We start from the raw sequence: 21,113 nt of genomic DNA on the forward strand, positions 1-21,113 counted from the left end.
GCAGTTTGATAGTGAGACTTAGAAAGCAGAGCTGTGAGAATAAACCAGTCTTTGACAGATAACTGGGCACGCAGCACACAGCCTGCTTCCCATCACATCCCTGTGCCACCTCCAAGTGCCCCAGTGTTACACAGGGGCAAGTGAGTGTTTTTTCTGCTCAAAATTGGTGCTGAAATCAAAACATCTGTTTGTTAGCTCAAGGAGCTGCTGTCTCTTTGATTGGTGTTCTATCTGTCCTCTTGCTGTTCTAACCAAGCTCTGTTCTCAGACCTCAGAGGGTCATTTTAAACCTTCATTGAGCCACTCCATAAAGGCAAACACTCTCTCTGATCTTTTTGAGGCAGTGGCATTTCAGATGTAGTGCACACAACTAAGAGGGATCCAAAACAGTGACAGCCTTGTTGACCTGGAAGAGCAATACTAGCAGTGTGTTTTGGCTGATACAGTGGTCAGTTTGGAGGCACATTGGTTCCCATTCCCACATGGAAAGAAGTGGGGAGACAGCACCATGTGATCTATCAGATGAGGTTTCCCGATCTCCTGATGTCCCTTGCTGTGCCTGTTCAGTATCCTCAGGCCAGAAGCTGTGCAAGTCAGCTGAACTTTAAGCTTGAGTAATTCTAGGCTGATTAAACAGGCTGGCTCCAGGCAGTCCAGTTTTTTTTCCTCCAAAATGCAAGGATGTAGCCCAAACCATAAGAAGTCTCTTCAAAGATTGCCTGGCACAATGCCTGTGCTTATACCACTGGCTTGAAGTGCAGCTAGCAAGAATTCCACAACAGAAAGAAGAAGCTGTAATGCCAAAGTGATCAGTTAGTGCAAACAGCAACACCACAGGGCTTCTTTTGTGCAAATATCGGGGCTTTGCATTTTTATTAACATTTTTTTTCTCCTCACGAGGTTTTACAGCCATTTAAAGTTTATAATCTACAGAAATTGAAACAGAACACAAACAAAAATATATCCTTAACAACTTCTGAAAGTCAAATATTAATTAACAGTTCTATTCTACCTGTAGCTGCAAGAGTCCACCCCCCTCTTTTCCTTCCTGTAGGGACAAGCAAATGCCAGTCATGGGGACAGCCACAGCCTGGTGTGCTGGGCTGTGGGGGCCGGGCCTCCAGCCACCGTCACAGGGGGAGATTTGGCTGTACAGAGTCTCCATCTGGAATGACAGTGTCGTGGACAGAGACTTGGACACATGTAACAAATCGGACACACACAGGGATCCGTTGTGCAGTCAGATCTAAAGCTCGGCCTCCTTACTGGGTCCAGGGCCAAGACAGACGCCTGGTTATTTTCTGCAATGCTGTTTCCCTTCTGTTTAGCTGGTAGTCAAGAGGAGCAGGGTCTGGAGTGTGAGCCCTTTGGAGGGAGACTGAGACCTCCCCTCCTTGGTTGCTTTGCTGGTGCAGGGCTGGCAGGTGCTGCCTTCCCCAGGGAGGTGGCTGAGCACTTACCTGGTGCATCGGTGGCTGGGCTCTACCTGGAACAGTCCAATAGTTGGGAGGGTAAAGGCAACGCTGCTGTGGGGGACACGCTTGGTCACTTCTCATCCATCTCCATTTGGCACAGGAGAGCACAGGGCCAACGCAGTCGGGGACGTGGGGGGGCTTTTCCCACAAGAACACGGACTCAGCTCACAGAGCGAAAGGTTTTGTGTCCCAACAGGTACCAACACCTAGGTGGGAGCATGGGGGATGTCCCGGGAGCCGGGCACTGGAGCAGCCTGTCCTGCCTTGGGACATGGCCTGACAACTCCAGCCATCAGCTTGGGAGGGGTCACTGGATCCACTAACAGACCTGAGCTGGCTGGGCATGGCTAATGCAGCAGCAGCCACTTTGGGAGAAAGACAGAATGAAGCATTTCTGCCTTCAGTCACAAGGGCCATGAAGGCTTTCCTCCTCCCATTCTTCTGTGCAGGTTCCCAGGCTGGGTGACCATCCAGCTGCTGCAGAGCACTTGCCTCTGGCAGCCAGGCTGCCACCGAGGCAGGGCCATGTGTTGCCGTGTGCTCAGTGCAGCAGGGAAGGGCAAAGAAGGGATAAAAACTCTCCTTGTCCCCATGGCCACGGCAGGAATGCTGGTGCTCCAGCAGGCTGTGCCACACGTGCATGCAGTGCTCATGGCAGTGCTGGGCTGGCAGAGATAGAACTGTACAGCAGATACTCTGTTCCCCACCAAATTTCCAAATTGGGGAAATTTGCGACTACATCCGTGTCAGAGCAGACATGGGGTCAGCCCGTGGTGCAGAAAGCAAACCTGCCTCTGGCTGGCCGTCCTTTCAGCCTGCTGTAGGATCAAGACCAGCACAGCACCTGTGGCTCCAGCCTTGTGTGAGGGGTTACCCCAAAACGCTGCTCGGAGGCGGAATCCAGCGAGGGGAGGAACCGCCACACCACACGCACAGGGGCAAAGCACAGGGCCGGGGCTGGAGAGGGGACTGGCCTGAACACACCCAGAGGAGCCGTGGCAGGGAGGAAGCAGCACCCTGCTCCTCTGCTCTCGTGGTCGCAGGTTTGCTCAGAGCGGAGCAGGATCCAGGCACAGGGTCCAACGTTTGCGCAGGCAGCGAAGCCAAAGCAGAGCTGGTTGTCACCGTCACCAGGGAGGGAGGCCCGTGAGCTCCCGGCCTCGGAGCGAGCTGGTGCTGCACATGCAGGCGTGGGCAGGGAGCTGGGCAGCAAACAGGCACTCGTGGGGCACTGCAGGCTTCAGGCGAGGGGTGCCTGGTAGGAGTGAGCGGGCAGGAAGGAGTCCAGGAGAAAACTAGCCAAGGGGGAAGCCTGTGTCCACAGCCCTTGTCAGTCACTACCTCTTCTGTTGAGCAAATATACATAAAAACAATCCTTGAACACAAGAAGGGACATAAGACACGACTACTTTACAGAGAGGGCCTGTCACCTGGTGGGACCAGGCCACTGGAACATGATTGTACAGGAGCTGCAGGCAGCACCGTCCTGGGTCTGGGCTGGTCTCCCTTGGGGGCTGTGATCCAGTCTGTGTCCCCCAGCAGGGAGCTGGAGTGTTTGCAGCTGGTGCCTTCTGCCTGCAGGCTACACGTCCGTAGAGAAGTAAAGTGTGTTGCGTTTGAGCTCACTGAAGGAGATGGGAGGATGCTGCAGGTAGTAGAGAAGGACCTGGACCTGTAGAAGGTAAATGGGGAGGGTGTTACTACAGAAAGGGGAAGAGCTGCCACGTCCCAGCTTGTCCCATCCAGCAAGAAGTAACAAATCTACTCAGGCAGGTGAACCCCTCCAGTACCCAGCTCTTACCTGGGCCATCACATCGTGGGACCAGATGTCAGAGGCCAAGGTGAGGTGCGCCTTGCTCTCCCCCTCTGAGGGTCTCAGCAGTGTTGGCCCAAAAACCGTGGCCAGATTGTGGAGAGACATTTTGTTGATAGGTTCCTTTTCAGCCACCCTGTGGGGTACAGGGAGAGAGGCAGTGTCAGCCCCTAATGATGTTCAGGGGTGGGGAGCCATGGGGTGCTCTCCCTTCTCCCAGCAGCAGTGGGGCACCTCCAGCTTTCCACTGCCCTTTGGAGCCCTGGGAAAGCCCAGGTGCAGGGCAGGGAGCTCTGCCCCCTTCACGGCCTCTGCTGGAGCCGCAGGGCCTGGCCCGGAGCCCCGGGTGTGATGTGGCAGCAGCCAAACCCTCACTTATACACTGCGGGGCCTCCACCCTTCCCAGCCTGCAGGGTACAGGGGGCCCTGCACCAGCCCGTGCCCCTGCACCCACTCCCCTCGGGCTCCCTGCCCTGACGCTGTGCGAGCCCTGCCAGCACGGAGGGAAGCGGGACCACAACATTGCCATGTTAGGAGGCAGCTGTGCTCCCCGGCACAGGCTGCTTGCTTGAGCCCCAGCCAGGGGAGCAGATGTGGGAACTGGCTGTGCCCGGTTCTCAGGATGGAAATGGATTTTTCCTTCTCCATTCCCCCAGCATCAATCACTTTTTCTGTTTGGTTTTAGCCAAACCAGAGGAACAAAAAAAAAAAAACCTTTCATGATGCAAGTAACATGAGCTGAGAGCCCCATTCTGGCCAGGCTCTGCGTTCTGCTCTGCTGCCCTTCCACAGCCCTGTGCCTGGTTTTGGGTCCTCACAGACCCCAGTCCTTGAGTCCCCAGGTTTGGATGCATCTTATCTGGGCCAAGACAAAGCCTGTCAAACCACACACTGCTGCATGCACCCTGGGACAGCTGATACGAAGTGTCACCTGCAGTTCTGGGACATTTCCACAGAGCTGACTGTCCTTGGTTCTTGACCACCCGCTGCTGACAGGTGACAGGGATTGCTGCATCTTGTTTGGCAAGGACTACTGCTGGACTGGTGGGAAGGGACACAGAGCTGTTTTCCTGCTAAGGGGGACACTGCAGAGCTCTCAATTGATTCCTGTGGTGCTGAGGCCAGCTGCTCCCTGCAGAGCTCATCCACCCAGCTGCACACTGGCTGCAGCAGCCAAGTGTTCCATGTTTGCAGAGGCCGTGTGCTCCCTGCAGAGCTGACCTGGATCACTGGCCAGGCACAGCCCAGGCCCTGCTGGCACCACAGCCGATGGTCCTGGGACACCAGGAGCTGCTCTGGAGGGACAGAATGGCTCCAGGACCCCCCCAGCATCCTACAGGGCCCAAGGAGAGAAGATGTGGAAAGCCAACACCAATAGCAGAGAAGGGTCTGAACAAGCTGCAGCCTGGGAAATATGCCAGAGCCCAGAGAGATGGGGCAAGTGGGACACACCTGGAGCTGTTCCCTCTTGGAAGGGTCAGGAAAAGACCACTCCATGCCTGCCCCAAGCTGCTGTTGCTAGCCCTGGCTGCTGCCCTGCTCTGCACCAGCACAACACCATCTGCCTCCAGTCTGGTTCAGCACAGAGGCACCACCGAAATCAAACAGCAGCTCTAACTCTGTTCATGTCCCATCCCCATGGCAAAGCAGTGAGACATTCCCGTCCTGCACCTCCCACCCCTGAGCCATTACCTTTTCAAGTGCTCCAGCAGGAAGAGGAAGGTGATGAGGTTGGGGTCAGGCAGCGAGCGGAGAAGGTGCATCATGCAGTTCTCCTTGGCAGCAGGATCTGAGAGGGCTGGAGGCAAAGAGGGGGAGGGCTCAGGACAGGCTCTGGTGCAGCAGCAGGACCCACCACAGCCAGATACCTCCCAGCAGCCAGCACGGAGCACTGGGGAGCAGCCCCACGAGCCCTGAGCTGGCCTGGAGCCAGCAAAAACAGCCAGGACCAAGCGGGCCGAGCTGGGAAGAACCCTAGGGAGTCTCCCATCCCAGAGCAAGCAATGCCAAACAGAGTTTGTGCATCATCCCCTTCCCATCCCCGAGCCCTTACCGATCCCCTCCATGAAGGCAGGGTAGAGTCTGTCAGTGAGGAGGGGCTCGGGCAGCTCACGGAAGTACAGCTTCAGCGTGCCAGCGATGGCATTGATGTCCATGTCACTCAGCATCACCAGGATGTCCTTGTTATCTGCCCAGAGAGCACCCACATGTGATGCCTCCTGCCCTCCTTCCCCTCCAGGTCTCCACCCCCTGTGTCCCTCCAGCTACCCAGACAGGCTGCCAGCTGCAGGGCAGGGACAGCACTGCTGGGTCCACAGCCCCATTAGCCAGGCTGAGGCTGGGAAAAGCCGAGTGATTCCCTCCTGGCTGGGCAACAGGACACACAACGATTTGCAAATCCATTTGCAACGTTTCCCTGACTCAGTGTCTCCCAGGAACCAGCCTGGAGTGGCAGCAGCTCAGACACACAAACGGGCTGGGACCTCTGGGTGTTTTTGTCCCTCCTCACCCCCAGCCCTTTCCTGTGCAGAGTGGCATATCTGGCACATGTGCAGTGCAATAACCAAACCCAGGCTTGCAGAGGGCTGGGAGGGGTCTGGGAACACCAAGCTCCCCCAGGACACTCACTTGCATCAAAGACAGCTTTCAATGCCTGGATGTCAGTGGCGACTCCGGAGATCCTGTAGATGCCGACCTCTTCGATGCCCCTCTTCTCCACCTCCTCGATGCACTGGCGCACGATGTAAGGCACCTTGGAGCGCTCGCGCCTGGCTCGGGAAGCGGAGCCGTCAGCAAAGATTCCCGGGGGAACCCGTGGCAGCCAGCCCAGCCCTGCAAACCCCGCCAGGGCCAGGATGGGCATGCAGGAGGGAAGGGTGGGAATGGCAAAGGGAACAGGAAAGTCCCCAGCAGAGAGCAAAGGCCAAGGTCCCCAGTGTTGGTGAGAGCAAGGGGACGCAGTGCAACCCCACACCCACGGGGACCAGAGCAGATCAGCCCCCACAGCCCTGCATTTACTTGGTCACAACACTGATTTTCACCCCGAAGACACCAGTCTGCTTTTTGGATGGGGTCCTCTTCAAGCTCATGTCCCTGCTTGTGAACTTCATGGAGAACTCCACCTTGATCTGTGGGAGACAGGGGGTGAGTCCTGGCTGGCCTGAAGGCAAGAAGGGGCTGCATTCACAGCGAGGGGCTGTGGGTCCCCCAGCCCCACTTACTCCGTTCATCTCAATCACATCCATGTGCCAGTTTTTCGTCTGCACGGCCTGTGGGTCCAGCTGTGGGGAGAGATGGTCTGTGAGTTCCGTGGGGACACAGCCTCGTGCCAGCCCTGCTGCCATCCCAACCTGGTGGCCCCCAAAGCCCCTGATCTGCAGATGGTGTAGGGCACAGGATATGTTCTTCCTGAGCAACATGCTGCTCATAACCAGAGGATGGAGAGGTTCCCTTTTGGGGTCTGGGTCCCTCTGGCTGTGCCCTGAAGCCAGGTGGGCTCAGCTGCCCTGTCCTGCCCTTTCCTCAGAGCCCCTGCAAGGCAGTGTTTTAACCTGCACCCGAGAAGCAAGAAACTTCCAAGAAATTAGAACTATTTCTGGCGGCAGATTGATGAAACAGAACTAGGGCAGCGTTTTCCATGCAGAAAAACAACATCTCCCCATAGCCAAGGCTATTTATAACCCCTGGGAATGACAGGCTCTGCTATTTCTGGCTTTGGGGCTAGCGGGGGACTCGGTGACGCTGCCCCGGCGCCCGGGTGCAGCGAGAGGTGCTGGCATTCCCAAGGCCCTGACACGTGCCGTGGTGGGTTCCGGGCCCCAGGGCTGGGCACAGGTGGGTGCAGTTGCCTTTTGGGGCTTTTTGGTCCCCAGCTGGTGGTATTGATCCAGCCCCATCGATCCCTGTAATGCACGGGGCGGGCAGCCCAGCCCTAATGTCCCCTTGGGGAAGGGGATGGGATATGGGAGCTGGTGAGGGCTCCCAGGGCTGGGGACATGCAGCTGCCAGGCCACACTTGCACCAGGCACGTGGGGTCACTCTGCAAGGACACAGGAGCTTCCTGCAGCTGCTGGGTCAGGAGATGCTCTGGGCAAGTGTAAAGATGTTCAGAGCTGCTGCTCCAGCCACGGAGCTGCTGTTCCCCTGCCCATAAAGTCACTGCATGTCATGATGGGGGTGGGGGGCACTGTGGGGTCCCTTATGTCCCTTCTTGCACACCAAGACTCCACAGTCCCACAGACAGGCTCGAGCTGCCCTGGGTCTTGGCAGAGACCCAGCACAGTGGCATTGCCACATGCCCAGCCCTGTGTCACAGTGAGCCCAAGCATCTCCTCAGCCACGGGAAAACTGTGCTCCCCAGCCAGGCAGAAATGCTGCTGTCCCCAGCATGGCCCAGGAATGGCTCCTGACACGGAGCCCTCCCTGTGCTCCAGCCCAGCACATGGAAGAGCCCAGCGAGTGCCATGCTGCTTCCTCAGTGCCAGCCCTGCGGCTGCTGGAGAGCAGGAGGAGGAGAAGGAAAGCTGCAGCTGCCCTGGGCTCCCATGGGACCCTGCAGCAGGTCTGGACACTGGGATCACGAGACTGCAGCCAGACCACAGCCAACCCCAGTCCTGCTGCTCCAGCTCCTCTGTGCTCCCCTGCAGTGCTCCATCCCCCACGGCGCTGCCATGAAGCCACCACAGCCAATGCCACTGTCCCTTTTCCCCACACACCCCTGTCCCACTCATGGCAGCAAAGCCCCTTCATCCCCCAGCCAGGTCAGGAGCCTCCCTGCCCTGCGATGTGATTTCAACAGCAGCCACCATACATGCATTCCCCTTCCCCTTCCCCTTCCCCACCCCTCAGGTCCCCCTGGCTCTGATGGCCCTGGCAGCTCACATCTGGAAGGGCTTTAGCAGAGCTCTGAAGAAAGCTTTTATTAAAGCCAGGTTACCTGCTGCCACTGCTGCAGACCTTACCCTGAGCACGTCACTTCCCTGCAGCCACTTCCCCCTGCATGGGCACAATCATCCCACAGCAGCCAGCAGGGCCCAAAGCTGGGCTAGTTCTGCTGCCACCCTTGCAGCTAGAGCAGGTCCCTATGCACTGCTGGGGCAGCACCTATGGCCTGGCCCTGGTGCTCCCTAACCCTCCTGGCCAGCACCCTGTGCAGCAGCAGCAGAGACAATGCTGCCACTCCTCAATTTAAGCAAAGCCACATCCAACACTTCATCTCCAGCCATGGGAGGACGGACAGGAGCATCCACCCACAGAGCCAGAGGCAGCTCCTGCCCACACAGCGCTGGCAAACACCCCGTCCCAGCTCCCACCACCATCTCCTCCACCTCTGAAGGGAGCTGCCTTGCTCCAGCAGGATGCAGGGACATCCCAGAGGGGAACTCCTGGGCTAGGAGCCCTGGGGAACAGCCTTCGAGCCAGCATTGTGCAGGATGAGATGTCAGCTCCTCTTTTGAAGATCAAACGGCTTCAAACACCCCTCTGTGCCTGGGGAAACATCTCAGCCAGGTCACCAGCACATCTCCAGGCTGTTCCCTCCTGCATCTCAGGGACTCTCAGCCATGGTGGTATCCATGCCCAGGTCAGCATTTGCTGTGGTGCTGCTCTCATCCATGGTGAGCTGAAACACCCTCTCTTTGTTGCCACAGGGATGTGCCATCATCCTGGTTTCCCAAATTATCCAAGGCTGTTTGTTTGTAGGAAAAGACCTCAGGTTGTGGAGGAACAGGCAATAAGCATCCTGGCAGTCCTGCAGCACTTTCTGTGTTCTGGGGAGGCCCTGCTGGCATTGACCCTCCTCTCCTACTGCTTGTCTTGTCCATGGAACAACTCCAGACTTGAGGTGATGAGGCCACATCCTGGGATTTTGTCCTCAAGACACGTCCAGGTCGTGGCACTGTGACAGACCCAGGCAGAGCTGGGTGCCCAGAACTGCAGGGTGAGGAGCTGGTAGGGCTCCAAATCCTCAGGGTGGGAGTCTCCAAACACTGGGAAGCTGTGGTGGGGCAGGGACTGTCAGGCTGGGCATGTCCCCTCCTCACATCTCAGGCCCATGAGGTCACCCAGCTGTCAGCCTTAGGTGAAGCAACTGGGAGAAAACCAGTGACTCAGTCTTTGAGGTCATCTCTGCCAGGGCCCCGGGGAGCAGGATCCCAGAGGAGCTGCTACAGCCAGCGTTGCTTCCCATCAGCGTGGCACCCACAGGTTCCTCAGCCTGGCAAGAGATCCCTCACCAGACCTCCACGCCAGCAGCTCCCTCCCCAGGGAACAAACAGTCCCTGAGCCCCTGGTGCTGTGGGACAGAGCAGCCCCCAAGTCAGCAACCACTGCCAGTGGCAAAGCACAGCCCCCCAAAAAAGCAGCAACTCACAGCCCCGACTGAGAGCGACCCGAGGAGCAGCAGCAGCACCCACAACCCACCAGGACCCTGCACAGACCTGCTGGGGCCACATCCTGCCCCCCAGCCCCAGGGAAGCCAGCAGCCACAACAGGCATGGGAAATGAAACCCCTTCACGTTTTGACCCAGCAACAGCGGCCGGGCAGCCTCTCCACAGAGCCCTGCTGCCCCTTAATCCCCTGTGAGGAGAATCGAGGTTAATGCCACTGCGTCACACGCGGCCCCGCCGCTGCCAAAGCGACCCCCACGGGCACAGCAGCTCCCCGGGCAGGGGGACTCCACCGAGGGAAAGCCCCAGAGTCCCCCGTGGGGCTTTTGGGACAGCCTGCAAGGGTGTCGTCCCCCTCCTTTGTCACCTCTGTCGCACATCCCTGCACTCTGTGTTCCCACAAAGACAGGCAGCACTGGCTGATGTGGCTGCGACACAGCTGTGAGCTGGGAAAGCCTGGGTTGCCAGAGGGGGGACACAGGCACTGGGTGCTGTGGCACCCCAAGAACCTAACCCCAGCCAGCCCAGAAGCATCAGTGCCCCCTGGGCAAGCTCCAGGGCCGGGCAGGGAAGGGCAGGGGTTCCCTGCCGTGCCTCTGCAGGAGCCCCTGCTGCAAACAGCTCAGCCTCCCGGAGCCTGCCAGCACCCAGAGGGAGAGGGAAGGAGGAAAACAAACACTCACAGGCTGCCAACTGCATCTAAGTGCTCCCAAAGCGCCCGAACATCCCCCTGCTCCATGCACAGACCCCACAGCACTCACTCTCCACACAAAACAACACAACCCCCCATCCCACAAAACCACCGGCCCAAAAACCACGGCCACCACGCAGAGCAGAGCCCGGCATGTCCCCTGCTGCCACCCCCCAGACCCGGAGCACCTTCTGCCGGAGCAGTTTGCTGCGCACCCTGCCCCAGAGCCGGGCGCCCGTGTTCGGGGCTCGCTTCCCCTCGGGCTGCTCGTCCCCGGGGCCGGGGCCACCCTCCGGCTGCACCAACACCTCCGTCATCGCGACAAAGCTTCAGCTCCGGGCAGGCGACACGAGGGTGGCCGGGAGCGGCTGGGTTAGCGCAGCATCCGCATCCCTTCTGCCGGGGAGAGCTCAGCGGGGACCGGCGAGGGGAACCCGGCTGGGGCGGCGGGGCGGCGAGCGGCCAGGGCTCATCTTCAGGGTGTGAGCCAGGCTGGCGAGGCAGCCCCAAAAAACCTCCCTCCCCCTGCGAGGAAGTGACTCAAAGGCAGCCCCCCCTTCCCCGGCGGCCCCCACGCGTTTAACCCTCGCCCTGCCGCCCGCCGCCGTTATCCGCGGTTTGCTGTTATCCCTCTGCCGTTATCCGCTGCTGTTATCCCCGTTATCCCTCTGCCGTTATCCGCCGGTGTTATCCCCGTTATCCCCCTCCGTTATCCCTCTGCCGTTATCCGCCTGCCCCCGAGGCAGCGCCGCTGGCGGCTGCAGCATTCCCGGCTCCCCGCAGCAGCCAGGCCGCCTCTCCTGCTATCCCTGGGAGCAGGAGGAGGTTTTTGGGGTCTGTTGTCACGCCTAGGGACAGCTGGGTACCCCCATGTCCCCTCTGTGTACTCTGGTCCTTGTCAGCCCCGCTGCCAGGGAGGCAGGGAAGCCCTGGAAGGGTCCCAGCCTGCCCAGGGACATGCTGAGGTGCACTGCCCCCCAAACCCTCCCTCAGCAGCCCCCGGAGTCCCTTCAGGTCACTATGGCTTCCTGCAGGTCGGGGGTGCTCCAGCATCACAAATCTCCCCCACCAGAGCCTCTGCCAGCCCAGGGAAGGGGACAGAGGGACAGGCAGCTATTCCCTGAGGGTACAGCAGGCACCGTGCCCGTGACAACACAAGCTCTGCTTCAACAGCCACATCCGCCCCGTGCATCAAATGGGCTGAGGAAGGGGGTCCCGAGACCCCCTTGATGCACCCACTGCCTGTCCCTCCAGGGCACGGGGCCCACATCCAGCCTCTGTCCTCTGCAATGTGGGCACAAGCACTCACAGTCTGCTTCGCCCACCACAACATCCTGGCACAGCATCACACACCTCTGCCAGCACCCAGCAGACACAGCCCAGCTGCTGGGAGCAACTGGGACAGCTCAGAGCTGGGCTGAGCCCTGCAGTGCAGGGCACACGAGACCCTCATGGGGACACAAGCCAAACAGAGCAGCCCTACCCTGACCAAAGCACATTCCAGCTTTAGAAAATGGGGTTAATAACAACAAAACAGGGTCAATGCCAACCAGGAGTCACACCTTTCCACTGAGCAGCCAGTGCTGCTATGTGGAACCAGCAACAGCTCAGGATGAGCCCAGGGAGCAGCTGGGGTGAGGAACATCCAGGGCAGCATCTCTGCCTGAACGGCTCAGGGAGAAGGCAGGGGGGCAGCTCTGGGGTTTGACTACAGCCCAGAGCCCCAGAAGCAGCACTGCCCATCCTGCTCACAGCTGTCCTGCCCTGTCACCAAGCCCACCCCTGGGGCAGAGGCCGAGCTGTGGCTCTGGGTGACGTCAGGACAACCCTAACCCTGACGCTCTTCCATCCATCCAGATCCTCCTTGGGATAAGCAGCCCCAGGGCCTTCTCTCGTTCCTGCTCTTCCCCCACAGCTTTTGCACAGCGGGTACGGGCTGTGCTGTCCCTGTCCCGACCCCCGCATCTCCCAGCATGACTCATGTTTGTTGATCCAGGCTATTTCCGAGAGCGCAGCTGGACTGATCCCCGCGGGACACCGAGCCCCTTCCCTGCCCTGGCCTTCCCACTTGGCCCAATGCCACCCCCACATCATGGCTTCCTGGGGGAGAGGGCAACAGATGGGTGATTTCAGGTATGAATAAGCCACTGGTGAAGCTGAGCCCCCACCTCCCACCCTGTGCCCCCTCCAGTGCTGTTTCCCCACAGCATCCCCTTCCCAGCAGCATTTCCATGCTGCTCTCTGCTCCCCTGGGACCTGCCCTCAGTTGCTTTCCCACGGAGCAGGCAGCCATGAGGGGCTCTTTGAAGTGGCCCTGGGTCGAGGGCTGTGTCCCAGGCGTGACCCTGTCCCCAGCACAGCCAGGAAGGCAGCCAGGCTGGGCTGCCCACCAGGAAAACACGGAGACACCCCCAGCCTGAACTGTGCTCCCCTGCCCCGGGCTTCCCTGCAGCCTGGCCAAGGTAGTTGCAGGGGGAACGTGAGGTCTGGGGGCTGCCTGCCCTCCACTTCATCCTCTTGGTCCTGCTCACCTGGGAGCATCTCAGGGCAGCCCAGGCCTCCATCCTCCCTGCCTGGCAACCGCCAATCAGAGGCGGCTCAGCCATTGCCCTGGAAACCCCCGTTGCCATAACAGCAGCTGATGGAGGCACAGGGAAGGCAGATGGTGGCAGAGGGGGACACAGGAGGGACAGGGGGCTGCACATGCAGAGCCCTCCCTAGGGCAGCTGCCAACCCCTCCCTGCAGCCCCCCCAGGGCCACAGCACGGAGAGCAGCAGAATGGAAACATTCCCAGCCCAGCTGGGGGCTGGATGCACCTCTGCAGGGCAGGTATGGCTTTGTCACCTCCACAAAAGCCCCTCTCACTTTGTCCCACCTTATCCTGCAGCCACTGTGCCCCAGGACCATCACGCCCATGCTTGATGCCCGCCCACCTCACTGCCTTCAACCCCACGACTGCTGCACCCTGCTCCCTAAAGCAGAGCTGCCCACCCCAGGCATCACCCCAGGACAACCCTCCCAGCCCACGTGCCAGGCCCTAAGGAGTCTCCCTTTGGGTGAGAGGATACCCAAAAGCCCCAGTGCATACCTGGATCTGCCCCTTGCCCATGATTTTGTCCACAATTTCGTTGTTGTCCTTGTTGAGTTTGGTCTTGTCATAGCACTTCTCGTAGCAGAGGATGCGCAGGGACTGGGAGCCCTCCAGCTCAATCTCAAACTCCTGGGGTGTGGAGGGAGGGTGGCTCAACCCCAGCACCCCAGGGCAGCTCCAAAACTGGGGTTGAAGGGAAATGGGCAGCACAGCCTCCCCCTGCCTGCCACCCTCCCTCACCTCATTCCACTGCGGCTCCGTGGTATCCCGGAACACCCTGGTCTTGGCTTTGCTGACAAAGTAGCCAAAGGAGTCCACCTCCAGTGTACAGTAGAGATCTGGGGGAGCAGATATTGCTCAGCACCCCAGGAACACCCTCACCATCTCCCAGGGGACCACTGTGGGCAGAGCAGGGCCACGTGCTGGACCCCAACTCTTCTGAGCCCACCGGCCCCTCCAAGCAGGGTGGGCACCCACACTTACTGGCTGATTGTTTGAAGCCCTTGGCAGAGTGGACGATGACGTGCAGGAATCCATAAAGCCCTGGGGACTCGTCATCTGTGGCAGGAGAGCAGAGGCTGTGTCAGGGCCTGGGGCTGGCCATCCCCAAGGCAGCCTTTGCCACCTTTGCCACAGCAGTCACGGTGCCTGCAGTGACACCCAAATCCCCTGAGCCCCTGGAGGGACATCTCTAAATTCTGTATCCCCCACTGACAGACATCCCAAGCTCTCCTGCTGCTGGACAGCCCTGGGGGAGGTTCCCAGTGGGGATGACTGGGTCTCACCCTGGGCACACTGGTCCTGCCCAGTCCATGGCACGGGCTGGAGAGAGCCCAAAAGCAGCTGGGATTGCCCAGCCCAGCCCAAAAGCTGAGAGCCCGGTGCTGCAGCCGGGATTGCGCTGCCGGGGAGCCCAACGCTGCTCCAGCAGTGCCACCTGGTGGGAAGCTGTCCCCTGCACAGCAGAGTCCCCGCCCCAGCTCAGGGACCCCACAGCTCCTGCCCGGCATCATCCCGAGCAAAGCAGCATCCAGCCACTCACCGTCCTTGTTGCTGGTGACCGGGATGTTGTGGACAGTGCGCAGCTTGAAGCAGGATCCTGTGAGCACCTGCAGCTCCACGGAGCTCAGGACAAAGGCCTGGAGGTCTGGGAGAGGACAGAAGCTTCAGAGGGACGCAGCCAGTGCTGGTCAAAGAGACTGGAGGGCGCTAGGCAGAGATCCTATAGGATTTCCCTGCGGCTTCTGGGGAGGCCAGGAGCCCCAGGAGGGCTTTGGCAGCCCCAGACTTACCCTTTTTCTGCAGTCTCTGGATGGCCTCCCTCCACTCGGACCGCTCGTAGTCAGAGGAGAGCAGGAAGAGGTAGCTCTGTGAGAGAGAGGGAGGTGTGGCAGGCTGTGTGCAGGCAGGGCTGAGCCCGGCCCCTGCCTGCCCTCCTCACCTTCCCGTTGCGGTTGTGGATGCGGAAGGGAATGGCAGGCGAGTTGAGGAGCAGCCAGAATTCGTTCTCAAACATCTTCTTCTTGAGGCGCTCGATGGCGCGGCTCTGCCCCTTGTTGGCTTTCTGCAGGGGGGAGCAGAGAGGACCTTTCAGAGGAGTTCCTGTCCCCCAGGACCCACCCCTGATCCAGAGCAAGGCACCCACACCAAGAGCAAGTCCCACACCCTTCTCTCACCTCCTTCTGCACCTCGCTCTTGATGGCTGAGATCTTCATCTTCATGTCCTCCAGCTCGTGGTCAGGGATGACGTGGACCTGCGGGCAGTGCTCCGACTCCTCCAGCGAGGGGAACACCAGGTCGGCCAGGGGCACATACCACTTGCAGTCGTACTGCTGGTGCTTCCTGCAGCCAGGGTGTCACTGATGGTCACTGATGCCTGGCCCCCTCCCTGGCACCTCCCCCGGCTCACTGAGGGACGGCGGGGTTGTGGCACATTCTCCCCAGCACCCTCCTTACCCCACTGCTGTCTTCTTCAGCTTGGCACAGAGCAGCACGTCGGTGAAGAGGAAGACGTGCCGCAGCTTCCGCGAGCCCTCCGACAGCTCCACCAGGAAGCCATCCTTGACAAGCTGCCGGGTCTGTGGGCCAGAGGGGCTGCCATGAGGGCAGGCAGGCAGCAAAGGCCAGCAATCCATGGGGAAAGGCCAACAATCCTGTCCCTCTCTGTGGCTCAGCCACCAGGAGCATGGGGAGGTCCATGGTGGCATGGGGAGGTCCATGTCCTTTATGCTTAATAAGGCACCAGCAAGCAGCAAGGACTGGGTAGAGCCCTAATCTTGTACCTGGAACTGTATCTGGAGGAGCCTCTCCAACTCCTACCCAGGTACTAAGGAGCTCTTCAGGGCACTGACACCAGCCAGGGGCTGGCAGAGGGCTCAGCCCTCACCCTGTGCCCAGGCACTGCCCACCCCACAGGCTCACCTCGCCCTTGGGGGTGGTGACTGCTGTCCTCCGGGGGTCGATGTCCTCATTGATGCTGGAGAGGAAGTTCTGGGAGATGCGGAGGGCGTCCTGGAGCAGCGGGTAGTCAGGGTGGTCAGCTGGGGTGTGCTTGAGGAGGTCCTGGAAGGAGACAGGCACAGGTTAGCAGCTTGAAATCACCCAACCTGGAGACCCCTCAGAGCCCACCAGCATCCCCGTGGCACTGGTGTCACACTCACGTGCAGGACGAGGGTGCTCCGTGTCACCCGGTCGATGGGTTTGTACAGCAGCGCTGAGGGGAGAGACAAAGTGTCAGCAGCCACCTGTGGCTGGAGCCCTGGCCCCTCTCCCGCCTGTCACAGAGAGCACAGGGGCAAGGAGGGGAGCCCAGATGCCCAGAGAGCCTCCCTGGTCTGCACAGAGCCCTGGGCAAGCATCTGAGATGTGTCCTGCACAGCTGACAATCGTGGCAGTGCCGGAGGAGGGGGAGCCAGCACTGCCACAGCCCCGTGCCCTGCTGTGCCGAGGCACAAGGAGCCACAGCCAGGCTGCTGTGCGGCCATGGGCAGTGGGGACAGCATGTCCCACCACACCTAGGGCAGCACAGCACTGGGACAGCCCTCTGGAGGGCAGGGCCTCCTCGGGAGGGCTGCACCCACGCTTGGCTGTGCGGTGGCTGTGGAGCGGAAGAGCGGCTCCTCACCCTCAGCAGCTTTTTCAGTTTCCCTTTTAGCTCAGCTATGGGTCCTGTCCCTCACCGGGCTCTGTCACCCCAAGGCACATCCTGTACCCACCTCTCTGCACCACCCCAGCCAGCCCTGGGTGCAAAGGGGGCCCAGGCTGCTCCAGCAGCAGCAAAATCCCCACCTAGTGAGAACATCGGCTCCAAGGCCTCAGCCCCACACCCCTGCCCCACGTCCCTGCCTGCAGGACTGGGGGCAGAGCTGCCTCACACACAGCCACACACACACAGGGGGTACAGAAAGCCCCTTTCCCCTGCCACACACCCTCCCAGCAGGAAACAGCCCCAGAGGCTCTTCAGAGGCACATTTCAGTGGAAGCAGACAGACCCTTCTCCTCCTCCCCACCTGTATGGGCAGGCAAAGGCACAGAGCCCACTCACAGTGCTGCTCCCTGTGCCCGGCCACATTCATGTCTCCCCAGGCTGCTTCCAGCCAGGCTGATGCCTCTGGGGTTTCCCTTCACTTTGGAGCACTTCCCCAAACTGCCAGGGCTGAGAGCAGGCAGGTTTTGGGCCATGGGAGAGGAGGGAAAGGTGCCACCTTCTCAGCCTGGGCTGTTGTGGGGGTTCACCCCTGGGACCCCAGAGGGTGCTGCACCCAGTCCTGGGACAGGGTGAGCAGGGGGTCTCTGCTCAGGAGGTGACAATGCCAGGCTGAACCCTAACCAGAGGCTGCACCCCCACAGCTCCATGCCAGACAGTAAAACAAGAATCCCTGCCCCCTGTGACAGCCAGCAAGAACCCTGCTCAGGAATAAAGGTGACAGGCGGGGTGTCCCCTTTTTCCACCATCCTAGACCCACGGGAAGGATGGACCCTCCTGCTGCCATCCCTACAGACACACACAAAGCTTCGGGGAGCCCCTGCACACCAGAGGAGCAAGGGGCTCCTTGTGCACACAGTCCTGCCAGCCTGGGAGCCATGGGCAGCAGAGGCACGGATGCCTTGTGCCTCTCCCTCCAGCCACACGACGCTGGGGCAGGTGGAGACCCCTCCCCATCACCATCCACACAGCACAGCGGAGACAAGGGGGTCCCCCAGGCCAGGATCTCCCTGCCCACCCCAACTCCTCCTGTCCCATCACTGGCAGAGCCCCTGCCCGGCGGGGATGGCAAACGCGTGGCTGCGTGTGCCGGAGCCAAGATGACTCAATCCAGCCTGGAACAAAGACGCTCCCAACTTCAGCCTGCAGAGCACGACGCATCCTCCACCCCCCCCACGGCACAGACCCCGCGGCATCTCTCCCTCCCGGCACCCCCAAATCGGAGCTGCACCCCCTGGCCTCACCGTAGGTGCAGTTACAGCAGAGCCGGACAATGAGGAGGATTTCCATGGCAGCCCCGTCTCCACGCAGCCATCGCTGCCGCCCCGCAGCAGCTCAGCCCGGCTGCGGCACCGCTCCGGCCGCGGGTGGGGAGGAGCGCTGGGCAGGGGGTGGGGGGCTGCAGCACACCCCCAGCATCCTAAAGAGCCGCGACCCCCCCTCCCCGCCGGCTCCAGGCACACAAAGGGCTCGGTAATTCACCCACGCACACACACAAGGCTGCTCCCCCTCCCCACGCCCGCCCTACCCTCCATGGTGACGGACGTGTGGCTCTCCTTCGAGTCCTTGGGGCCCTTCACCTTCAGCTCCTAGGGAGGGAAAGGCCCATCAGCACAGCCCGTGGGGGCTGGGGTGGGGGAAGGTCGTGGCTCAAGGTCGTGGGGTCCCCCCTACCCTTCCCGCACCCCGGTATCTGCCCCTGGCCCCAGCCTGGCCATGCTGGAAGCCACACACGGGTGCTGGGTGAAGGAGTGTGGGTTCCTGCCTGGCTGGGAGCAGCTCTGGCTGTGCCCAGCAGGTGCCACCAAGCTGAACAGGACCAGGGGACCCAGGCTGCAGCCATGGAGGTGCCCATTTCTGAAGGGGCATCCAGGCACGGAGATGCAGGCAGCAGGAGGTGAGCCACAGGTGCCCAGCACTCACTGACACTGCATGGGGTGGTGACAGCACAGGCTGAGCCCAACCTGAGCTTGTACAAGTGGAGACAACCTCCTGCAATGCCCAAAAGACCACGACAGAACCCCCAGTGGCCCAGCCCTTGGGGACAGTCCTGGCGAGTCCCCAGGGCAGGGAGAGCATCTCCACGGGGCAGACACTGTCAGCTCAGCCACAAGGACAGTATTCTCTCCCCTGTGCAGGGCCAGCCCAGGCACAGCCCTGTCCCACTGGCACAGCCCCATCCCAGCTTACCTCTGAGATCTTCTGGAACTGGTAGTTGCTCTGGCTGCACTTCTCTGCCGTCTCCAATGCGATTTTGTAGTTATCCACAAAGGCCTTGTAGACCCCCAGCTGGCTGGCCTGTGGGGAGTGGGGGTTAGCCAAGAACCAGCAGGGTGCTGAAGCCCCCCACAGCACCCAAGGGGTCAGGCAGCCCTTGAGGTGACACTTCCCAGAGCTGTCCCCTCCTGGCAGGACACTCAGCCAGCTGGGGGTCACATGCTTGGCTCCTGCTCAGGGCAGGATGGTGGGGCTCCTGCCCAGCCTGTGCTTCCATAAACCTCCAAAATCCAGCAGAGAGATAACAAGTGCCTGGACAGCAGAAGCTGAAGCTACAGCCCTTCAACCTGGCCTCTCCTTCTCCTCGCCCCAGCACGGTCATGGCATCCATGGGCACAGCCCCTGCAGGCATCACAACTCCAAACTCATCACAGCTCCAGCCCTTCTCCTCTTCCAAGTGGAGCAAGACCCAGGGAAGGTGCATACCAGCTTCTGGAAGAGGTGGCCCATGGTGACATTGCTGTCCCACTGCTGCACCTTTGGGCACAGGCTGTCGTAGAACTCCTTGTGGATCTCATAGATATCCTGGATCTTGTAGAAAATCGTCTCGATCTGCTGGAGGGTGAGGACAGGCTGCGACGTGGTGGCCGTGGCCTTCAGCGGCTTCATGGGCTGCCAAAGAAGGGAGAGTCTGAGATGAGGGCTAAGAGGAGAACACTGGGGATGAGGAGGATCTGAGCTGGCAGTGAGGGCTGCCTGGGACAGTTGGACCAGGGCTGGCAGCTGGACCAAGGGGCACTCCAGGCTCGTTCATCCTCAGACTTCCCCGCACGTGTTGTGCAACAGCGTCTCGCCCTGAAGGTCAGCAAGTCCACAAGAGGAAACAGGGCTATAAATATGTCCCCAACAGGGACATGGGCAGCGAGGGAGGTGAGATGGGGGTAGACAGAGAAAAGCTGGCCCGGTGTGGCTTCTGGAGCTTTGCTCCCACTCATGCTGACATGGCTGGGGGAAGCCACCCAGGAAAAAATTACTCCATCCATCCATCCATCCATCCATCCCTGGAGGGGCTGTCCAGCCTGGGGGCTGTGCTCACCAACAAGAGGGCCTCCAGCTGGTTGATGTAGATCTCCTCGCTGGCCAGGAAACCGGAGAGCACCAACTTCCGCATCTCCAGGCCTTTGCCGGCCTCCCGCTCGCCCTGTGGGACACAGCAAGGAGCCTGGCTGAGCCAGCAAGTGGCACAGGAGGAGACTCCTCATCCCACCAGCCCCTTCCTGGCATCCCCACATGGCCAGTGTTGGGGAAGCTCAGTGGCAAGGCGTGGGCATGTGCCCGATGGGCCACAGAGCCCGTCTGGAGCCAGCTGGGGAAGCCACGAGCTGCCGCGCTGGCTCCTGTCCCCTCCCTGCTCCGGGCTGGCCAGGAGCCCGGTGCCGCTGGCAGCGCTCCAGGGTGGCGCACGGCATGGCAGGACTCTCCAGGGCAGAGTCCAGAGACGCCCAGTGAAATCATGCTTGGCACTGGATGGGTCCCACGTGGTGCAGCACCACCCTTTCCCTCGGCTGAGGTTTCCCTTGGGAAGTGCCACCCCAGCCGGCACCGCCCAGGGGCACCAGGGCATGTCCCAGCACCCAGGTCTGCTGCAGCACTGATGTTCCTGCGCTCTGACCCTCATGGCAGGGAGATGGCCGGGCTGGGGGGGCTCTGGGACCCTCAGCGAGGCTCTGCCAGTGCCCAGGCGTGGATATTCCAGCCCCTGGACCATCCTTGGTCACACCTTGGCTTCTCCTCTTAAAAGTCACACTTGAGGACCAGGCTTTGCCACCCAGACAGGGGCCAAGCAGAGCCATGGGGGCATCACTCTGGGACATTCAGGATGGTTTGGGGAGGACGTGTCTCACCTCTGCCCATGCCAGCCCTGGCTGTTGTGCCAGGGGAGGTGGCAGCTGCAAACACCTGGGGGGCACAGCCCCATGGTGGGCATGGCTGAGGATCAGCATCTCCCTGCCCCACTCTAGTGTCCATCAGCCAGCCCTGGGCACTGCTGGGACAACAGCGTGTCCACCCTGCCAGGCTGCCCCGTTAAGGCCACGGTGACCAGCGCAGCAGGAGGGTGCACGGGGGGGCAGTTTTATTCACCAGGAGCTCGTGGGCTCTTTGCCACACATTAGTCACGGGCTCTTCCTGCTTCCCCAGCCTGGGCCCTGCGCAGGAGCTCAGGAGATAAGGG

The 21,113-nt window shown here is 60.6% G+C and overlaps 1 protein-coding gene across 4 annotated transcripts in view; it reads right to left on the reverse strand.

Moving 5' to 3' along the window:
- Window positions 1–840: 840 nt before the first annotated feature.
- Window positions 841–21,113, reverse strand: part of ABR (ABR activator of RhoGEF and GTPase) — a 37,861-nt gene continuing 17,588 nt past the window's right edge. For 3 of the 4 annotated variants that reach the window (XM_030288192.4, XM_030288193.4, XM_030288194.4), the window contains 21 exons: window positions 19,977–20,081; window positions 19,367–19,552; window positions 18,854–18,961; window positions 18,192–18,252; window positions 16,119–16,171; window positions 15,880–16,020; window positions 15,415–15,536; window positions 15,135–15,300; window positions 14,900–15,022; window positions 14,751–14,826; window positions 14,501–14,605; window positions 13,942–14,016; window positions 13,699–13,796; window positions 13,456–13,587; window positions 6,510–6,569; window positions 6,307–6,416; window positions 5,917–6,056; window positions 5,342–5,476; window positions 4,981–5,086; window positions 3,277–3,424; window positions 841–3,147 (listed from right to left, as the gene is read on the reverse strand). In XM_030288192.4, the coding sequence (XP_030144052.2) occupies window positions 3,058–3,147; window positions 3,277–3,424; window positions 4,981–5,086; window positions 5,342–5,476; window positions 5,917–6,056; window positions 6,307–6,416; window positions 6,510–6,569; window positions 13,456–13,587; window positions 13,699–13,796; window positions 13,942–14,016; window positions 14,501–14,605; window positions 14,751–14,826; window positions 14,900–15,022; window positions 15,135–15,300; window positions 15,415–15,536; window positions 15,880–16,020; window positions 16,119–16,171; window positions 18,192–18,252; window positions 18,854–18,961; window positions 19,367–19,552; window positions 19,977–20,081 (2,340 nt within the window). In that variant the 3' untranslated portion in view covers window positions 841–3,057. Of the gene's footprint in view, window positions 3,148–3,276; window positions 3,425–4,980; window positions 5,087–5,341; window positions 5,477–5,916; window positions 6,057–6,306; window positions 6,417–6,509; window positions 6,570–10,554; window positions 10,880–13,455; window positions 13,588–13,698; window positions 13,797–13,941; window positions 14,017–14,500; window positions 14,606–14,750; window positions 14,827–14,899; window positions 15,023–15,134; window positions 15,301–15,414; window positions 15,537–15,879; window positions 16,021–16,118; window positions 16,172–18,191; window positions 18,253–18,853; window positions 18,962–19,366; window positions 19,553–19,976; window positions 20,082–21,113 lie in introns of those variants that run through there. The other variant, XM_030288195.4, reaches the window with a different exon arrangement.

Source organism: Taeniopygia guttata, chromosome 19 (assembly GCF_048771995.1).
Source record: "Taeniopygia guttata chromosome 19, bTaeGut7.mat, whole genome shotgun sequence".
Lineage (NCBI taxonomy): Eukaryota > Metazoa > Chordata > Aves > Passeriformes > Estrildidae > Taeniopygia > Taeniopygia guttata.